The 19,634-nt window shown below is 50.6% G+C and overlaps 2 protein-coding genes and 1 pseudogene across 8 annotated transcripts in view; 1 reads left to right on the plus strand and 2 right to left on the minus strand.

The window, feature by feature from the left end:
• Positions 1 to 454: 454 nt before the first annotated feature.
• Positions 455 to 3,935, plus strand: PLD6 (phospholipase D family member 6). The gene is made up of 2 exons (XM_029928724.1): positions 455 to 896; positions 3,503 to 3,935. Exons 1-2 carry the CDS (start codon positions 455 to 457, stop codon positions 3,748 to 3,750), a joined length of 690 nt encoding a protein of 229 aa, XP_029784584.1. The 3' UTR covers positions 3,751 to 3,935.
• Positions 3,936 to 8,122: 4,187 nt separating this feature from the next.
• LOC115282730 lies at positions 8,123 to 12,787 on the minus strand (annotated as a pseudogene).
• MPRIP (myosin phosphatase Rho interacting protein) overlaps positions 11,371 to 19,634 on the minus strand; it is a 153,173-nt gene continuing 144,909 nt past the window's right edge. For all 7 annotated transcript variants that reach the window (XM_029928058.1, XM_029928059.1, XM_029928056.1 and 4 more), the window contains one exon: positions 11,371 to 18,259. In XM_029928058.1, the coding sequence (XP_029783918.1) occupies positions 18,188 to 18,259 (72 nt within the window). In that variant the 3' untranslated portion in view covers positions 11,371 to 18,187. The remainder of the gene's footprint in view (positions 18,260 to 19,634) is intronic.

The raw sequence follows: 19,634 nt of genomic DNA on the forward strand, positions 1-19,634 counted from the left end.
GTGATACCGGGGTGGTTGTGGGGTGCCTGCGCTTCCACAGGGCCAGGCAGGCACGGCCTGGTGCAGGTAGCTAGAGGAAGCGCAGGTGCAGTGCGGCTGCGGCCCTGGCCGTGTGCAGCCAGGCTGCGCGTGCGCAGGCATGGTGGGCCGTGGATGTGTGGGCGTGGAGGGTGGGTGGGGCACACGTGACCAGCGGGTGCACAGGCACAGTGGGCAGTGGCTGGATGGCGGTCGCACGTGCAGGGGGCTTGCGCAGGCGCGGTTGGCAGGGGCGGCCGGACAGGGCCAGGGACGCGCAGGCGTGGTGGGAGGTGTGTATGGGAGGGAGGGGAGAGGGCACACGTGGCCAGCCGCGGCGCAGGCGTGGTGGGCCGTCGCGGGGGTGCTGAGTGCACGTGGCCAGGGGCGCGCAGGCGCAGTGGCAGCGGGGCAGGCGAGGCGGGAGGCGGGCGGCATGGAGCGGTTACGTTGGCAAGTAGCGGCTGTGGCGACCGTGGGTCTCGCGCTGGCCTTGGAGGTGCTACCCTCCGTGCTACGCTGGCTGCGGGCCGGACGACAGCGACAGTGGCAGAGGCCGCTGCGGCGCGAGGTGCTCTTCTTCCCGTCGCAGGTGACCTGCACTGAGGCCCTGCTACAGGCCCCGGGCGAGGGGCCGCCGGGGCCCCTGGCGGAATGCCGGTGCAGCCTGCCCCACTGCGAGAGCTCCCTCAGCCGCCTGCTGCGCGCCCTGTTGGCCGCCCGCGCCAGCCTGGAGCTCTGCCTCTTCGCCTTCTCCAGCCCTCAGTTGGGGCGCGCGGTGCAGCTGCTGCACCAGCGCGGGGTGCGCGTCCGGGTCATCACCGACTGCGACTACATGGCGCTCAACGGCTCACAGATCGGCCTGCTCCGCAAAGCAGGTAGGTGGCTCCAGAGAGGCCGGGAGCCCCGGCTGGGGACTCAGGTCCGTGGAGCCCTCTGAAGAGGGTCATCAGGTCCCCTGATCCGGGGACCTTAGGCAGTGGGGGGGGGGTATCAAAAGCGTGCCTTGCGGAGAGGGTTCTGAGTATCGGTGAAACCCCGTTTATTTCCCACGTTGGCCTTGTGAGGTCGGGGTAGTTTTAGCCTGGAGAGAGTGCAGGGCCGTCGGTAAAGGGCGCACGCCTGTGCAGAGGGGGTTGTGCCGGCTGAGTGTGAGCCTGAGGGAGGGAGCAGGCCGTGCGTCCCCGGCTGGCGGAGGTCAGGGGGACTCAGCGGGGCGCCGGCCCGCCGACGCGGCCGAAGCGGCGGAGCCCCTGTGAGTCCCCCGGGGTCCGATGACCGCCGTTGGCCTCGGGCCGCCGTGGGGAAAGCCTGTGCGGGTAGAGCAGGGATGGGGCCCCGCCGGCTGAGTTTGCGCACTGCGGGCTGGCCCGACAAAGGCGTAGCGAGGCCGCGCCGAGGAAACCGAGGGCGGGCGGGAGGAACGGAGCTGCCGCGCCAGCGAGCTCTCGGCGCCGTGTGCGCGGGAGCAGCGGTGCCGGGACGGCGCACGTTGGGCCTCAGGACTGGGGGGCTAAAGGAGGAAACAGGCACGTCACCGTGAACGCACTGGTGAATTTTATGCTGCGGCTTTTGAGACGACTAAAAATGATATTCTGAAAAAGTGGAGCTAAAACGTTTAGGTGGTGAGCAGTTGCTTTGTGTCTCCGGCTGCGGGAGGACAGGTAGGACAGATGCCTCTGGCTGGCCTTCCTCTCGCACTGGGATGCGGACCGTTGAAGCGGGGAGTATGAATAATTTTGAAAAGGGTCTAAATTCAGATCCTGGGCTTACCTGTGCATTCGGCATTTCCTCCTCAACCTCGCTGTGAAGTGTGTTTTGCATGTTGGACTTAAGATCTGTTGTGAAGGTACAGCTAAAAGGATGTGGTGGCTAGAGAAGCCGTGTTAGGGGCCCCCGGGATAGGAGGGTTCCAGGGCAGGGTTTCTGGCAAAATACAGGAGGGCCACGTAAACTTGCAGTTCAGATAAGCGACGAATAATTTTTAGTGTATGTCCCAAATACTGTCTGGAACATAGTTACTTTAAAAAATTATCTGTAGGGGCGCCTGGGTGGCTCAGTTGGTTAAGCGTCCGCCTTCAGCTCAGGTCACGATCTCACGGTTTGTGGTTCAAGCCCCACGTCGGGCTCTGTGCTGACAGCCCAGAGCCTGGAGCCTGCTTCCGATTGTCTCCCTCTCTCTCTACTCCTCCCCTGGTTGCTCTTTGTCTCCCTCAAACATAAATGTTAAAATACCATTAAAAAAAAGTATTTGTTTATCTGAAATCCCATTGTAATTTTATTTATTTTTTTATTTTTTTTAAATGTTTTATTTATTTTTGATACAGAGAGAGAGAGAGAGAGAGAGAGCATGAGAGGGGGAGAGGCAGAGAGAGGAGGAGACACAGAACCAGAAGCAGGCTCCAGGCTTTGAGCTAGCTGTCAGCCCAGAGCCTGACGCGGGGCTCGAACCCACGAACGTGAGATCTGACCTGAGCCCCCCAGGCGCCGCCCATTGTAATTTTAATTTGGACATCCTGTAGTTTTGTGAAGTCTGGTGACCCTGTTGCGAAGCAGCCTATTTTAAACTTTTCTCTTAAATCACATTTCTTACGGTCTCGTCCACTGAGCAGATAACCAGTGAGGTAGGCATTATTCCAGGGTCAATGCAGAAGAGGATGAAGAGACAGGTTCTGTCTGAGGGGAGTTTGAAAACAGTAGGAGAGAGACAGGAAAACACAAGGCAAGGATTACAGGCTCTTTGGCGAGAGAAGGAGGCAAAGCGAGGGAGAATTTGGCTTTGTAACAGGTAGAGATCGTCTGCTTCAGTGGAAAGGCCCGGGGCCTGCTGGGAGTTTGTGGCCCGAGCAGGCTGGCTTCAGGTGAAGCCAGTTCCCTCGCCGCAGCCCCTGGGGCCTGGGTTCTCCCTCAGTCTCCCTGCTTCAGGCTCCTCCTCCTCTTGCGCAGCGGGGTGCATTGCTGGCATGCATGGCGTTTCCCGGGTGCCCCAGTTCCACGGGTGGGCACCGGGAGAGCTTGGAAGCCAGGAAACCCCAGCGTGCAGTTGTTGCCCTGACCCCTCTGGCAGGGTCGATGACGGGCCCCCCGAAACCAGCGACCTGGGATTGTGCCGATTCGTGCATACTTGACCCGTGTGGGTGGGCAGACCTCACCCAGGTGCCAGGGCTGGTTGTCTGCGCTGGAAAGCGAGCTGTGTGCCCTCAGTATCTGGGTATGTGGTGCCGTCCTGCCCCTTCCCGCCCCCAGTCCCGGCCGGCCTGCTCCCATTTCCTCAGTCTTCGCTCCCCTGCGCTGGTGGTAGCTGGTCACCGTCTGGCTCGGCCACCGCCACCTCCCCAAGTGTGACAAGCTTCCCGTCTCCTACCAGATCAGAAATAGCCAGAGCAGGAGCTGCTAGAAAATGGTGTGCACCTGAGGAGGGGCTCCGACGTTTGCATGGAAGTGTGTAAGCGGCGGCGGGAAGGCTGACTTGCCCTTTTTGCAGGCATCCAGGTGCGGCACGACCAGGAGCTGGGCTACATGCATCACAAGTTTGCCATAGTGGACAAGAAGGTGCTGATCACGGGCTCCCTCAACTGGACCACGCAAGCCATTCAGAACAACAGAGAAAATGTTTTGATTATGGAGGATGAGGAGTACGTGAGGGTTTTTCTGGAAGAATTTGAGCGAATCTGGGAAGAGTTTAATCCTACAAAGTATACCTTTTTCCCACAAAAGAAGAGAAGTCACTGAAGCTGTGCTCTCCTCTGTCTTCAGAGTTCGAGGGGAGAGTGGTGTTCAGTGTTACAGAACTTTTTGTCACCGCAGTCGAAACCAGACCAGTCCTGCAGAGGATGGGACTCGGGAGGGGCCTGTGCCCACCGGTGTCAGCCTCTGCATTGCCCGTGAGAGAAATCTCAGCCTTAGGAAAACACTCATTCCGACTTTGTTCTCATTCATTAAAATACGAAAGTGAGGGGCGCCTGGGTGGCTCAGTCGGTTGAGCCTCCGACTTTGGCTCAGGTCAGATCTCACGTTCGTGGGTTCGAGCCCCGCGTCAGGCTCTGTGCTGACAGCTAGCTCAGAGCCTGGAGCCTGCTTCCAGTTCTGTGTCTCCTCCTCTCTCTGCCCCTCCCCCTCTCATGCTCTGTCTCTCTCTGTATCAAAAATAAATAAAACATTTAAAAAAAATACGAAAGTGAACTGCAGAGTGGGGTTAAAAAGGAAGGGGAGTCCCTGCACCCCCAAGTCTGTTGTTCCCGATCAACTTGTTTCCCAGCAGGGGTCCATTAGGCTACAGCTTTTCAGGAGTGGGTGTTCTGGAACTCGCCTGCTACCGTGGTCCGGGTTTCTCCTGCTGTACAGAAAAGGCTGATTCCCTTTCCTGATTCTAGAGAATCTCTTGCTTCGGAACCAGCTTCCCTGGCACCGTCTCCCGAATGGTCTCTGTTGGCCTGGCCGGTCCCTTCCAGCAGTGAATCCCTGGGTTGGGCCAGAGATGAGCAGCCTCTGCATTTCTGCGGTCACCAACTCGTTGCTGCTTATTGGCAGGTTTGAGGTTAAGGAGAGAAGTCAGGGAGGGAAAAGGGCAGGAGAGAGGGGTGCCGGGCACAGCAAGAGCGGGAGCCGCCTCCTAGCCCCCCGTGAGCACTGGTTGCCACCGCAGCAGGTGGATCGGTCTCCTCGCCAGGTTTCCTTGCATGAGGACGCTTTAAAATAAATACACATGAGGAAAAGAAAAAGGAATCCCACAAGTACCCCCAAAAATGTTCATTCTCCACAGCTGTTTTTCTGTTTTCATCCTGCTGAATTGCACCGTCTGTCAGCAAGGGCTGTTAGCGGCCAGAGGCTGCTTCTGTTTCTGTACGTTATGCCTTTAGTTGTTAAACATGCTCACATTCAAGGTAATTTTGTGCACTTAGAAGTGACCTTCACTCTACCACCTGTAAACTTGGCTAATTGGCATTTTTGGCTCTGCATAATCAATCATGAGTTACCTGACCATGTGGAGGAATAAACTAGAAGAGGGACCAGTTTCGGGTTGTGGCCCCTCACAGCTTTATTTTTATTCTCAGCTCAGGGGTTTGGTTTCACCATTAATTAGAATAACTATTTTATGTGCGTTTGTGAAAGGTTATTTTTTCATTAACGTAACTTTATAGAGAGATTGTTCAAATGACAACAGAATGCTAATTTGCCGTATGCTAAAATGCCATATGCCATTGTCATATGTATGTGTCATATGTATGTGTCATATGTAATATGCTGTGACTCGTCCTGACGTCTGTTGAGTGCGTTTCATTTTCCTCATCACACTCCTGGTGCCACCTGGAGAGACCACACCTTGTTGCAGGTTTTTCCCTGCTTAAAGTTACCTTTGACTTCTGTGTTAGGCAAGTAAATACAAAGTTAATTTTCCTAATTTAATTGAAGCTATAAAGTATACTATATGGATCGGGACCACAAGAAGTGGTTTTACACTAAATGTATTTCCCCCCAAGTGTGTAAGTACTCCAGCAGCCTGTGTTCTGAAAACAGGGGGAGTTGTAGAATGTGTTCTGGATGCTGAAGTCGTGTTGTCCTGGGCGTCTGTACATTTGAATAAATGTGTTCTTACTCTGGGATGTTAGTGTATCTTTGCCTTTTGCGGATTCAAGTCGTGGGTGCTGTTTATTAGACAAATAACATTTTGGGGGGAGTGGACAACATACAGCTAATTAGAGACTGCTGGTCACGATGGGAGCCCGAAGCAGGAGTAAGACCCAGAGGTGTTCCTTGGGGGACCTTCTAAAGTGTTCTCCAAGATGTCCATGTGGCTTGTGGCAGGGTCTCCTGCGTTTCCCTCTGCAGCCTGTGAAGGTTGGCCATGTGCAGCCCACTCTCCCAGCGGTGTCTGGGTCTCTGCTGTGACTGCTCCCGCTTCTTCCAGAAGCAGGCTGGTGCTCAGCCGCAGAGCACAGCAGCACATGTGTTAGTAACCGCGTGCGCGTAAAGTAACCTACCCGAGCTGTCCGGATGAATGTTTTTCAGAATTCTGAATTGATCTCATAAGATTTTTTAATTTAATGGCTTTGTTTATAATTACCTTCATTATCTTAGCAGTTGAAAATTAAATCTCACAAATTCAGATAATAATCTTTCTGAAAAGAACTTCGGTAACATAACACTTTTCCTGCAACCCTTATAATTAAAAAAACCACTGTTGGAGTAGGAGGTGGCTGCAACAGTGCCCACAGCTGTCAAGTACATCAAGAAGGTTTGAACCAATACAATGATATTGTTTTTTTTTTTTTAGTTTATTTGAGAGAGACAGACACACAGACAGTGCAAGGCAGAAGCCGTGAAGCTGTGAGATCATGACCTGAGCCGACACCAAGAGTTGGATGCCTGACCAAGTGAGTCACCCAGGTGCCCCAACTATATTGTATTTGTTTAAATAATTTTTTTAATGTTTAATTTTGAGATTTTTGAGTGTGTGAGCGGGGGAGGGGCAGAGAGAGAGGGAGACACAGAATCCAAAGCCGGCTCCAGGCTCTGAGCTGTCAGCACAGAACCAGATGTGGGGCTCGAACTCATGAACTGTGAGATCATGACCTGAGCTGACGTCAAATGCTTAACTGAGTCACCCAGGAGCCCGTGGCTGGCTACTTTAAAAACAAAACAAAACAAAACATTTCATTGAGATTTACATATCAATCATACATTGAAAGATTCACCCTTTTAAAGAATGCAATTCTGGGGCGCCTGGGTGGCTCAGTCGGTTAAGCCTCCAATTTCGGCTCAGGTCAGATCTCATGTCCGTGGGTTCGAGCCCCGTGTCAGGCTCTGTGCTGACAGCTAGCTCAGAGCCTGGAGCCTGCTTCCGGTTCTGTGTCTCCTCCTCTCTCTGCCCCTCCCCCTCTCATGCTCTGTCTCTCTCTGTATCAAAAATAAATAAAACATTTTAAAAAAATGCAATTCAGTGGTTTTTAGTACATAACAGTTAAGCGGCCATCACCACGCTCGGATCCCAGAGCATATTCTTCGCCCCAGGAAGAAACCATGTCCCAAGAGCAGCGCTCTCCGTTCTCCCCCGCTCCCGGCCCGTGGCAGCCGCTCTCTGCGGCCGGTCTCTGCCTGCTGTGGATATCATGTAAGGGGAATCCTACAGCATGTGGCATTTTGTGTCTGCCTTCTCTCAGCACGTTTCTGAGGGCTGCCCCCGTTGTAGCATGTGCATGTGTAGCTGAATAATATTCTATCCTGTGGATAGACCACATTAAAAAAATTCATCATTTGATAGACATTTTGGTTTCCAGCATTACAAATAATGATGCTGTAAACATTTCACATGTAAGTGGTCACACCGACATGTTGTCATTTCTCAAGTACATACCTCGGAGAATTTTGGGGTTACAGAACTCTGTTTGAGAGATGCCAGACTGTTCTCTGTTCCGACCAGCCGTATATGAGACTTCCTTCTCCACATCCTCGCCAACAAAAACTTACTACTGACTTTTTAAATTATAGCCAGCCCACTGGGTGTGAGGCAGTGTCTCGTTGTAGTTTAGACTTGCATTTTCCTGATGACTAATGATGATGAACATCTCTTCATTTGTATATTGTCTTTGGAGAAATGTCTCTTCAAGTCCTTTGCCCATTTTATAAATATTGAGTTGCCTTTTTATTGTTGAATTATAAAAGTTATGTTATTACCTATAAATATGAATTATAAAGATCATAAGATTTCTTTTTATATTTTGGACTCTAGTCTCTCATCAGAAATATGACTTGCAAATAATCTCTCCCATTCTCTGATAGTCTTTTCACTTTCTTCGGTACTATTTGCATTTGTGTGTCAGTAATACCTGTTTTTATTGCCGTTATTTGGATTTTGGTGTCATATCTAAGAAACCATTGCCCAACCCAAGGTCACAAAGATTTGCTTCTGTGTTTTTCTCTCAGTCTTATACTCTTAGCTCTTATGTGTTAGCCTATGAACCATTTTTTTTCAGGTCTTATATATTTATTCAGAAAGTGACTCAACTATGGAATGATGCATTTTTTGCACAATGTAATGCAGTGTTTTGAAGCGCTTTCCCCCTGAAATTCTGTTTATAATAGTATTAAAATCCTGGAAATTCTCTTATCTGAAGTTCTTCATGCATTTGGGTATTTTTGCATGATGCCTGATAGGACCAGTAATAAAGGTTGCAGTGAAGTAGTAACTGTGATCATAACTCACTTGGAATCCAAAAACAACAGGGACTCTTTCCTGTACAGACAGCTATGAAGTTACTAGGTAGTAACTGCCCATCTGAAAGGAACTGGTCATCTTTTTTCATGACCAATTAGTGTGTCCAGCAGAGAACCTGGCACATGATGGGTGGCATCAGAAGCTTTCCCTTTACTTTGATCCCAAATATTCACTACAGACTCTTTTTTGCCTCAAGGACAGAGTGGCCGGGTTGTGAACTGGAGCAACTGCGGACGCAGATTTGTGCTTTTCAGGATTCTTCCAACACAAATTGGAGCTCCGTGGCCTCTCATGGAATGGCCCAAAGTAGACATCCTGTGGGGGTCCACGGGAAAATTGGCCTTTATGAGCTGAGGAAGCTCCTCAGTTACAGGAGAGTGCATTCTGCATTAGTTTTCCAAGGCTCTTCAGTGGTGTCCACCTAAACCCAGCAGCAGTGCCGAAGTCCCAGCCCTCGCCTTCTTCCTTAATATTACAGCCACGTGTGCTAGTGCTGGAACAATGACAAGGACATGTTCTGAAGCAGCTTGATAATATTTCCTATAAAATTTTGTTCTGTGCAAGTTAAACTAGACAGCCAATATAGTGCAGGGCATTTTTTAGTTTCTGCCTTTGGTGGTAAGTAGATAGCAAATTTCATTTTGTAGTTCAGTTCAACACTGTCATGTTCAAAAACTTTATGCAATCCTCCAAAGCACTTGTTGCTGGCAGTGTTTCAAAGCCAGTTTCTCCTGACCAATTGCTACTTGCTTTGTTATCTGAACCAAAAGGTAGATGATCCTTGGGGGTCAGTGGTGGTAGGAAAAGCAGCAGTTGGAATGGAAAGGTGAGGCCTCAACATGGCTGCCCATGCCACCTTCACCAGTGTCTGTCTCATCCTTGACCCCCATCGGGTCTGTCCAGTTTGGGGCCGGGTCTATGATCCATTTTAAGTTGATTTTTATGTATGGTGTGAGGAAGGCAAGAACTTCATTCTTTTATGTGTGGATAGCTAGGTGTCTCAGCACCATTTGTTGCAAAGATCCTTTCCCCCTTGAATGGTTTTGGTACTCTTGTTAAAAATCACTTGATTACCTAAATTGCTTATTTCTGGATTCTTCATTCTGGTCCATTGATCTGTCAGTCCCTATGCCAGTACACACACTGTCTTGGCTACTTAGGCTTTGTGTTAAGTTTTGAAACCCAGTAAACAGGTCCTTTAACTTTGTTCTTCTTTCCAACATTGTTTTGGCTATCCTGAGTCGCATTACATTTCTGTATGAATCTCAGGATCAGCTGTTAACTTCTGCAAAAGCAGCTGGGATTGTGATGAATCTGTAGATCAAGGTGGAGTATTGCCGTTCTAACAATACCACATTTTCCAATCCACGAACATGGGATTCCTTTCCATTTGTTTAAATCTTATTTAAGTCTTACACTTCTTTTAAAAAATTGATTCCCAAGTGTTTTATTCTTTTTGACGTTATTGCAAATGGACTTGCTTTCTTATTGTTTCAGTTTGCTACTAAATAGAGTTCATTTGGTATATGAATCTTGTATCCTGCAAACTTGAAGACTTCGTATCAGTTTTAATAGACTTTTTTTAGTGGATTCCTTTGGGTTTTCCATATACAAGATCATGTTACTGCAAATATAGTTTTACTTCTTCAACATGGATGTTTTTCTTATTTCTTGCCTGGCTAGAATCTCCAGTGTGGTGTTGAATACATATGGAGAAAAGAGACATCCTTGTCTTGTTGGTGATCTTTGGGGGAAAGCTTTCAGTTTTTCACCGTTAAGTATGAAGTTATTTGTGGGTTCTTTATAGGTGTTCTTTATCATGTTAAGTTTGCTTACTTCTAGTTGCTGAGTGCTTTTATCATGAAAGGGTGCTAGATTTTCCAGATGTCAGCTGATTTTCACAATTGCATGTACATAGCTTTAAAAAATGTTAATTTTTAAAATATTTTTTAAAATTTATTTTTGAGAGAGTGTGAGCACCTATTAGTAGATGAATGTCTAAATTTTTTAACAAAAAATTACTGAAACACCCTTAAACTGGAATAGCACACTTGATGTATCCTTTATATGTCTGTACTCTATTTCTTCTAAGTTTCATGAATTCTGCAAGTTGATTTCCAATAGGTAGAGTCAGATTTTGTTTATTGAATAAAAGTTTGGATTTCCACACATTTTCACCTATTTCATGCCAAAGGTTGTGGCAATATTGGAAAAATCCAGTTTATTTTAAATTTATTCAGTGGGCCACAACTAGAATTTTAAAAAATGAAACAGAATGTAGGGTGTTCTTTTGTGAAATTTTGGGTTATGGTTGGTGTGTGTGTGTTGGGTCATGAGGTGGGATGTATTTTCTTTTTTATACAAAAGTAAAGCCGTATTGTGAATAAAACTAGCAAGGGGCAGATATGAGAGAATTGTAGTTCCTTGATTGATAGTTGTAGCTCCTTTCTCTCCTTTGTATTTCTTACTGTGCTTTTGGCCTCTCCTGAAGGTTTCTAGAGCAGAGCCAGTGTACCTTCGTTTGATTCATCATATATTTCTTATTATGCATTGTATGTGAACATGGGCAGTTTTTAAAGTGTATTTTGAGAAAGCGGGAGTTGGGGAAGGACAGAGGGCAAGAGGCAGAACCCCAAGCGCAACGTGGGGCCCAAACTCACAAACTCTGAGATCACGACCTGCGCTGAAGTTGGACGCTTTATTGGCTGAACCACCCAGGTGCCCCACAATACAGATTTTTGTATGAAATCTCCTGAATTTAAAATGCTGACAAAGTACAAACTTTGGTATTATTTTTTTAAAAAAGAACAAGTTAGGGGCGCCTGGGTGGCTCAGTCGGCTAAGCATCCGGCTTCGGCTCAGGCCATGATCTCCTGGTTTGTGGGTTTGAGCCCCGTGTCGGGCTCTTTGCTGACAGCTCAGAGCCTGGAGCCTGCTTTGGATTCTGTGTCTCCCTCTCTCTGCCCCTCCTCCCTCACTCTGTCTCTCTCTCAAAATAGAGATGAAAAAGAGCAGGTTATAAAAAGGGAAGAAAACCTCCTGTATAAGTTTCTAGGCTACTGACTAGTTTCTGTATTTTGACCTAAATGAATATTGTGCAGGTCTCTCCAATGAACAAACTCCCAGTCACAGCATGCCAGGGTGATGCAAAAATAGTTTATTATGATATAGTTTATGTAAAGTTAGGTAATATTTACAAAGTAGAAACGATTGGCTGCATCCATGGAAATCGAGCATGTCACACAAAGGAATATTTTGACAAAGGAACACTTCAGTTGTTGCGAACAGTTGTTCAGAAATGGTTTATTTTTTTAAAAAAGCCTCAGTGAAACCATCAAACTGTTGAATTGTCAGAAGAGCGAGCAGCGTAGCTGACTCGGCTCACCTCTTCGGGAGGGCGGTGTGGCTGGCCAGAGGCGGCCCCCCCTCCCAGGCAGAGCCCCCAGGGCCGCTCCAGGCGGGGGGGGGGTGGTGGAGGGGGCTGAAGGGCTGTCAACCCCGGAGGCCCCTGCACAGGACGTGGTTCGGTGCACGTTACCACTCAGTGTTAGTACAGACAGGAAACCCCGGTTAGGACCACATGGGCTGGTTGTGCGAACACGGCGTCACCCGACTGCTAATGGTCAGCGGAGCCTCTGCTGTGCACCGTTTCCAGGCTCGTCACAGCAGAGTTCCGTCCGTGTTCCGCTTGGTTCTGTATCGGCTCCCGCAGCAGTCGGGCATAGTGGTGTTGTCCTTGGTCGCTGAACCGAGACATTCCTTCTGACATAGAGTTTATTTGTGAGAAAAGTTATTAAGAACTATAATTGGTGAGGAGTCACTTAAAAATTTTACACTTTATAAATATTACTTAGGAAAACCACATGAGTTCTTAGCACTTAACTGGTTTAAGTCCTAACGGTAAGTCAGTAGAGAAGTTGTTAATACTAAAGGTGAATCCTAAAATCCATTGTCAATGGTTTTGTGATATAAACATAACACAGTAATGACTTTAGTGTTCTTTATATAATCTATTCCTAGCTTTCTATAAAACAAAACTGAAATATGTGATACAACTAGTTGTAAAGGGCACGAGACATGTGATGGGCAGCAGGCCTACTGTGTCCGGCGACCACTGCTCTTCCAGAACTTCATTCCTTCCTGTGTTCAAACTGTGTCCTGAGAAGCCCCCAACCCCCCTCACTGGCCACTGACCAATGCCCTCGGACCGCGTGCTTCACCCTCGGGAACCGATGTGTCCTCCGGGGTCAGCCTGTGCACCAGACGAGCAGGTCTCCCCATGTTCTCTCCCCCAGTGACAGACACACGCTGCAAAAGGACATCACTGGCAGCTCTGCACCCTCGATGCTTCCTCTGGGATGGGGGGGGCACACACGACACCCGTCCCAGCGAGGGGTCACAAGTGCCACTGTTCAGGCCGCTTGGGCCAGAACTATGCTCCCTACAGTTTGTAAATTTCCCTACAGTTTGTAAATTTACAGTTTGTAAATCTCCCTACAGTTTGTAAATTTCCACGGAAAGGTCTGGGGAAGATGTGCCCACCATGTTCTCCATGGCCCGGCTTTTCCCGGAGGACGCTTTGAAGGGCTCAGCCGGGAGCAGGTAAGGACAGGGTTCTTCCACAGAAAACATGCATGACGCAGGGCTCCTGTTATTTCAGATGCTATCACACACTCCTTACAACGGGAAGCTTTTAAGAAGGTGCATCACTCATTAGAAACATTTCCTTATCACATTTGGTGGTGTTCAGGGTTGAACTCAAAGCCGTCCTGCCTAGCTTACAAAGGGATGTCTGCATTTATTTATTTTTAAATCAAATCCACACCAACTTTGTCACAAAAACCCCTGCATTAACTCCTGAGTAATGTTTACATTGCTCAGTCTGCATTATGTACAGGTTATTTTGAAGAAAATAAACAGCTGCTTTTACACAGAGAAAAGCTGGGAACCAGTGAGGCGGGCGGGCATCGGCTTCCCTCCACAAGGCCCGCGTGGACACCGCGGAGCAAGAGGCCTAGGCTGTTTGGGCAGGTGGCCCTTGCTCCCTGCAGCTGGGCCGGGGTGGTGCTGAGGTATTCCTCCTACTCTGCTGAAAGACTTCAAGAAGGGAGACCTCTTCCCTTTAATAAAGAAATAAGACTACTCAAAAAATTGTTCTCAGAAGGGCAAAAGAATGAGGCTGGGTCTTTCCCAGCAGACAGCCCTTAAGAGAAATTGGTGTTTGTGTTCGTACTGCCATTATGTCCTGTCTTCCTCTCCAGGAACCCAAAACGAATGGTTTTGCTAGACTCACTTCATGCTGGTTCTTATATAAACGCCCCACTGTGGAAGGTATGGCCTCGGTGGAAGTGTCCAGGCGGGAGAGCACATGGCGCCGTGCCAGGTACGACGGACCCCACCTCCCGAGAGCACTTTGAGGGCCGGGCGGACAACGCCAGCGGCGGGAGGGGCACGTCCCGTGGTGTCCTACGTGGTACCGAGAAAGCAGACTTTACCTTCTGACCCAATCTCAGTCTACTCTCTGAGCCCATGCCCTTTAGGTACTGAAGCACTCGTGGAATGAGCGGACAGGCACAAGGGCCTGCGACGAAAGATGGAAAACAAGCAGCGTGCATGTACCTGAACTGTAAGAAGCGTCAGCGCAAGCAAGTTTTCAGCAGCACCTTCCCGGGGCCCCGAGAGCTGCTTGCCCGTCCCAGCCGATGGAGGAAACGTCCGGGCGGCACTTGAGATCTGTTCACGAAGCGAATTTGTTTCCCATCTAACATGATACATGGCAAGAGCTCCCCTTCCACGATGTGCAGGACGGGAGGTATTCCAAATGACAGAAATTTCCGTGGAGTGAAGCTTCCAGTGAGCATGACCAGCTTTTCCCCTTTTCGTATCTGCTTCCCTGCCCTTCGTAAGACTTTAAAATCCCCTTCCCTCCCACCATTCCTGGTGATAAAGGGTCACTGAATTCTGTAGTTTCTGGCTTTCTGAAGTGGTGTCTACAAAGGAAAGTTAAAATTGCAACAAGCTTCTAGGGGACAACAATGGGGACACGTACTTTGAGGGCTTTTAGATTCAAGATGCTGTGCTGATGGGCCTCGTTCCTTCCACGCTCCGTGAAGACAGCTCGGAGTGCCTGCAGAGGAGCTGGTGTGTGGTTAGCCACGAACAGCACGTGGGGCCCGAGGTCAGGCCACGGCCGAACCGTGGGCTGAGTCCACTGAGGGGGCCTGGGCAGCTCAGCCCAGCCCAGGGCCTTTGGGAGCCAGGGGAGTTTCTGGCAAGTACGGGAGCGAGAAACCCTTTAAAGGAGAAATACACTGCCTGCTGGCTCATCCAAGTGGGGGGCACCCGCAGTACTTCCTGTGGCCAGCGAGCTGGCGGGGACCCAGCCCAGCCATGTCACTCTATAGCCTGAGAAAAGTGGCCACGGGCAGGTGCCTGGCCTCCAGCAGGGGTGGGGCAGGCAAGTGCTGCCTCAGGCCCAGATTAAAAACAGACTTGCCAAAGGGACCGCCAGGCAGCAACGACAAAGATGGTGTTCCAGCTCCCTCTGTGGTGAAATTAAACACCATTAAATAGGGCTCCATAAACTTGTTTTTATGGCATCAGTTTTGTTTCCTGGCCTTATTAACTGTCTCGGTCCCTTCCAGGCAGACTCCGAGGGTTACAACTATGTTTCCACAGTTCCCTCCTCTTCCCGAGTCTGGCTGCTGTGAGGCGCTCAGATGCCTAGATGTTGGGTCAGTGATCTAGTGACTGGTTGGTCTATGGTGTGACAGATGCCACTTAGCCAGCCAGAGCCTGAGACCGTCCCTTGTTCTCAGCCTTTTCATTCTTGGGGCTCAAAGGGCGGAGCCTCTGATCCTGGCTCTAGACAAACCCACACATTCCTCCCGTGGCCTCACCTGTCACCCCAGGATGGCCCTAACCTCCTTCATCAAATTCAGGCCCATTCTGATGCCGTAATGGCACAAGCGTCAATACCAAAGGCAAAATGCTCTGCAGACGCCACTGTCCCCAGAACGCCAGCTTCCAACCCTACTTGGCACTGGCAGCACACACTGATAAGGGAACTTGACTGTCAGCAAGCGGCTCTGCGCGGTGTGTGTGCTCTAACTTATGCAGATGTTCACAGAACCTGTTGAAGTCAGATGGTTCCGTTTTCCCCTTCACATGTCTGGTATGGCTTATGTGGCAGGTGCTAGCGGGCCACAGATAGACTAGTGACATTTATAGGAAAATAATTACAATTGTGAAGTCTCGATCCATGTGCTCATCTCCCGCTGGGAAGTGGGGACGCACCCCGAGTTCACAGTCACCTACACTGCCCCATCCACTGAAGGACTCTTCTCCACCAGTACAGAAACCAACTCCACCCCCACAACTTTATTCCTTCTCCCAGGAACTTGGTGGCTAAATTCCTCCTTGGGGTTTTGGGTGCTTCATGGAGGCAAAGCACAGTGGACTGGGGTGTAACACCCAGGTGGTGAGTGAAGATCCCCTTTATCCTGTCCTGTCTGCTCATTCCAGCTAGAGGACGGGCTTATCAGCAGGTGGCTCAGACAGGGTTCTAGGCCACATCTGTCACTATGCGATGCTCAGCAAGACCAGGTGAGGTTCAGGGCCTTTTCTGGAGGCTGCAGCAGGAGGAGCCTTTTGCTGGAGAGAAGCCAGGCCACCCCCATTTCTGGCCCAGTCCTGGGAATGCCCAGACTGAAGCAGCGCAGGGGAATCAGGTCCGCGGTCTCTGGGGTGAGGCGGCGGAGCCCGCAGGTCTGTCTGTCCTGGTTTGTGCCTTCCACCTCCATACACTGCACTCAGCACCTGTGTTCCCAGGACTCCAGGGCTCCAACCTCGAGAGCTAAATGATGAATACAAGCATGCAAAGTGCTCTGACCTATTTGAGGCACTGCAGGTTTCAGACTCTCTGCACTGTCCGAAGGCAGGTGGCACCTCATTTCATGCAGGGACCCTGCCAGGAAACCAGAAGCCAGAGAGGGCTGGAGGCAGGGGACTCCCTGGAGAAGGGCCGAAGTCCCCAGAGGCAGCAGGGACACTCACAAAGGAAACTGCCCTAGATGAGGGGAGTTCTCGAAAGGAGCAGCCTGAGACGGAGGTGCTTAGACAGCCTGTGCGGAGACCAGGCAACAAGGCCCCAGCGCCACCGGCTCGTGCTGCCATCACCTCACTCTGCCCCGGAGGACACGCACCAAACGGTGTTCTGGAGCCCGCACGGGCTATGGGGGCCCGAGCCTCTCTCCCTCCCATTCTGAGCCGCGCGCACACAAAATCACGGGCCTCTGTAAAAACGCTGCCAATCCACAAGGGGGGAGGGTTGGTGATGGTAAATGGGGAGCGGTGCCTGGTAAGGGGCGTCGAAGAGCCAGACCGAATAATCTTTTGCTTTGAAAACCTGGAAGAACCGCACAAAGGAGAGACTGGCGTGGGCTGAGACTCCGGAAGCCAGTGAAGAGAAAAGGCTCGATGCCAGTGGAGAGCTCGGGGTTTATTCTGGGGGAAGACAGCAAGCCCCAGGCCCTCCCGCCTGGCTTTCTAGGGCCTTCCCCGGAGGAGCTTGTTAACTGCATCTAGAGACTGAGCAGGTGATTTCTACATTTCTACCCCCGAAGGCGCCCATGTACTGACCGCCCGCCTGACCACTGACACAGAGCGAAAGCGTGCTCCTGCAAGTAAAATCGCCAGGCGACAGGCGGGGAGACCAGAGCGGTGCTTCGCCTGCTCTGCAGCCACAAACGGCTTCCCACTCGGCGGGGCTTTGTTCACACTCCTCGACTTAACAGCAGGACTTGTCTTCCGGCGTCAGGACGGAAACCCCAGTGTAAGAGACTTTCAAGAACTGCTGTCGTGTTTCATGGCAAGTAAAGAGGTCTTATCTTACTCTGTTAGAAAAGCAACACTGTTAATACAGGTTTACTTAGGCTCTCAGAGCTCCGATTAGAGTTAAAAACATACAATAATGGCAGTTTTCATCTGATTCCGACATCCTCTGTACTTCCTTCTTCACTTAACACAGGGGTCTTCACTCTGCCTTCTCAAAAGCAATACGGAGGTCTCTTTCAGAAAAGTTGAAGACCGGAAACAGTCTTTCCCCTTGACTGATTCCCCAAGGGAACTCCTCACGCTTTGCAAGGACAGTCTGAAACCTCAGGCTGCAGGTCAGTAAGTTGTTAGGAAGAGACCAGGGCTACTGGTGACCAAGAAAGGAGCGAGCGTAGGAAGGAATGAGAGGGGCTGGGGTTTTGTGCAAGATTTAATAAAAAACAAACAAAAATAGGAATGGCTGCTTTCAACATTTTCCAGGTTGTGAAAGGTTTCCCGCAATTAGCTGGGTGCGGCTCTAAGCTGAATTAGTGGAACCGATACAAAACGCCGTCCTTCTCCCAGGCCGTGGGCGGTGGCCGGAGGCTGCGAACCACGCCCCTGACCGCTCCCCCAGCTCCTCCTGAAGGCTAGGGAGTTGTCGGTGCCGCCACCTGACGCCCTGCTCTCTCTGAGGGACCCAGACACGGCAGAGGGAGAACAGCCTAGGCCCTGACCCCACACAGTGCACTCGGCAGGACGAGCTAGCTTATCGACAGGCTGCGGGGTCTTAATACTGACGGTGAGTGCGACGGGCTGCGGTGGGAGGGGGCTCTGTGCAGACCCGGCCAGGAGCTGACAGCCCTTCTGGCCCCCCAGGGCCCCCGCTGCTTGGCGGATTTTCGAATACCATGGGAATAAAGCTTTGACAAAAACACAGGAATTTGGAATCAACACAGCGGGGAACGGTGTGCACAACCCATAAACCAGTCTCTCATGCATCCATACCCACAGTTAATGATGACAACAGTAACAACAACAATAATAATAATAAAAAATAAAGGTACAGACAAGAAGCAGCGCTTGCGTAGTGCTGCTGTGAGCTGGGAGGGGTGTGTGTTCAAGTTGAACGGGACACAGCTAGTCTTTCTTCAAGTCCCTGGATTCAAAGAGCTTCAAGCGTTCCTGCACAGTCAGGCCTTCCTTCAGACTCTGGGTGGACACGGGAGCAGGAGAAAAAAGAAACAGACCATTAACACCGGGCCCAGCGCCATGCGTGCAGGCTGCAGTCGGGCAGAGGTGCGGGTGCCGGGGCGGAGGGTGGGGCGGGAAGGGCTCCTCGAGAGATTAGTGGGGCATGCTAAGGAGAGAGACGTCCCCTGTGAAACAGTGTTATCTGGATGAAAAAGGAAAAAACCAGAAAAACAGACAATGTGTGTAAGCAGCTGGATTCTGAGCTTAGGGCTCTTTAGACAAGCAGCGATCAGACTGATTCAGCCAGGGGAGAAAGCTGTGCCAAGAACCAGAAATCCACCCGTCTCTGTCCTCCTCCAGTGGGCTCTGTCCACATCTGTTCCTCCTTGACCATGACACTGAGCATCGCGAGGAGGACAGTGGGGGACCCTGGCAGTGCCGGCTTCCCTCTGGGCTGCTCCCTGGTCAGCAGCCTTTGTGGCTTTGTGGTTACTGGGGACCTGGGAACATGTCAGCATATTTACTAAACAGTTCAGAATGTGAAACCAATATTCCCTTCAAGTGTGATCTTGGTAATTTTGAAATCTGTGTGTTCCAAGATGAACAACATTTACTAACTGGGGGACAAAATATTTCCTCCTTTGTTCTTAGATGCTTCTCCCAAAGCTCTAATTTCTTGACAAGAAAATGAACATGGCTTCAGAGCATGGCTGAGGGTACTTGAGCACCGGCTCCCATGGAGCTGGGGCCTTACCGACCACGTGATCTTTGTGGCCTCAGACTTGCCCACTGGCCGGCTGGCTGGCATGTGCCAGAACTCACAAGGGTACAGGGTCCTCTAGGGCGTATGAACCTCAAAGGTGGCCCCGGGTACAGGCTCCAGACGACCACACCGGTTTTAGCCCAAACCCAGAGCACTGTGGAGTGGAATGCTGGGCCCGCACCGAGCTGCTCCTGCTCCAGCACACTCCCAGGAGCTTGAGTGTGTCTGTGAGCGAGGCCCGTGGGACCCGGCTTCCCACAAGGTGAGAGGCGGGCCCTGGTGCCCCCCCATCCCCTAGAACAGCTGTTTGCTTTCTATACTGCGGAGCCATGAGCTGTATGTGTGTAAATGAATAAAGCCACTTTTTTTTAAAATACAGGGTTCTATGGGTAAACCTTCTGAAACCCACCGGTCCACAGGGCGCTCAACATACACAGGTGATCAGGGTCCGCGTTGAAGCCTGCCGCTAGGTCAGCCGAAGGACTTAGTGGGGCAAATCCACGGCTACCCTGAATGTAAATTCCCTTAACGCACATAACTGCCTCACACACTCTCGGGTCTTTCCCAGGTGCGTCAGCTCACACAGCAGGGGCCCCGGGGTGGGAGGTCCCACATCTAAGTACTGGCAGG

Source organism: Suricata suricatta, chromosome 17 (genome assembly GCF_006229205.1).
Source record: "Suricata suricatta isolate VVHF042 chromosome 17, meerkat_22Aug2017_6uvM2_HiC, whole genome shotgun sequence".
NCBI classification, from domain to species: domain Eukaryota; kingdom Metazoa; phylum Chordata; class Mammalia; order Carnivora; family Herpestidae; genus Suricata; species Suricata suricatta.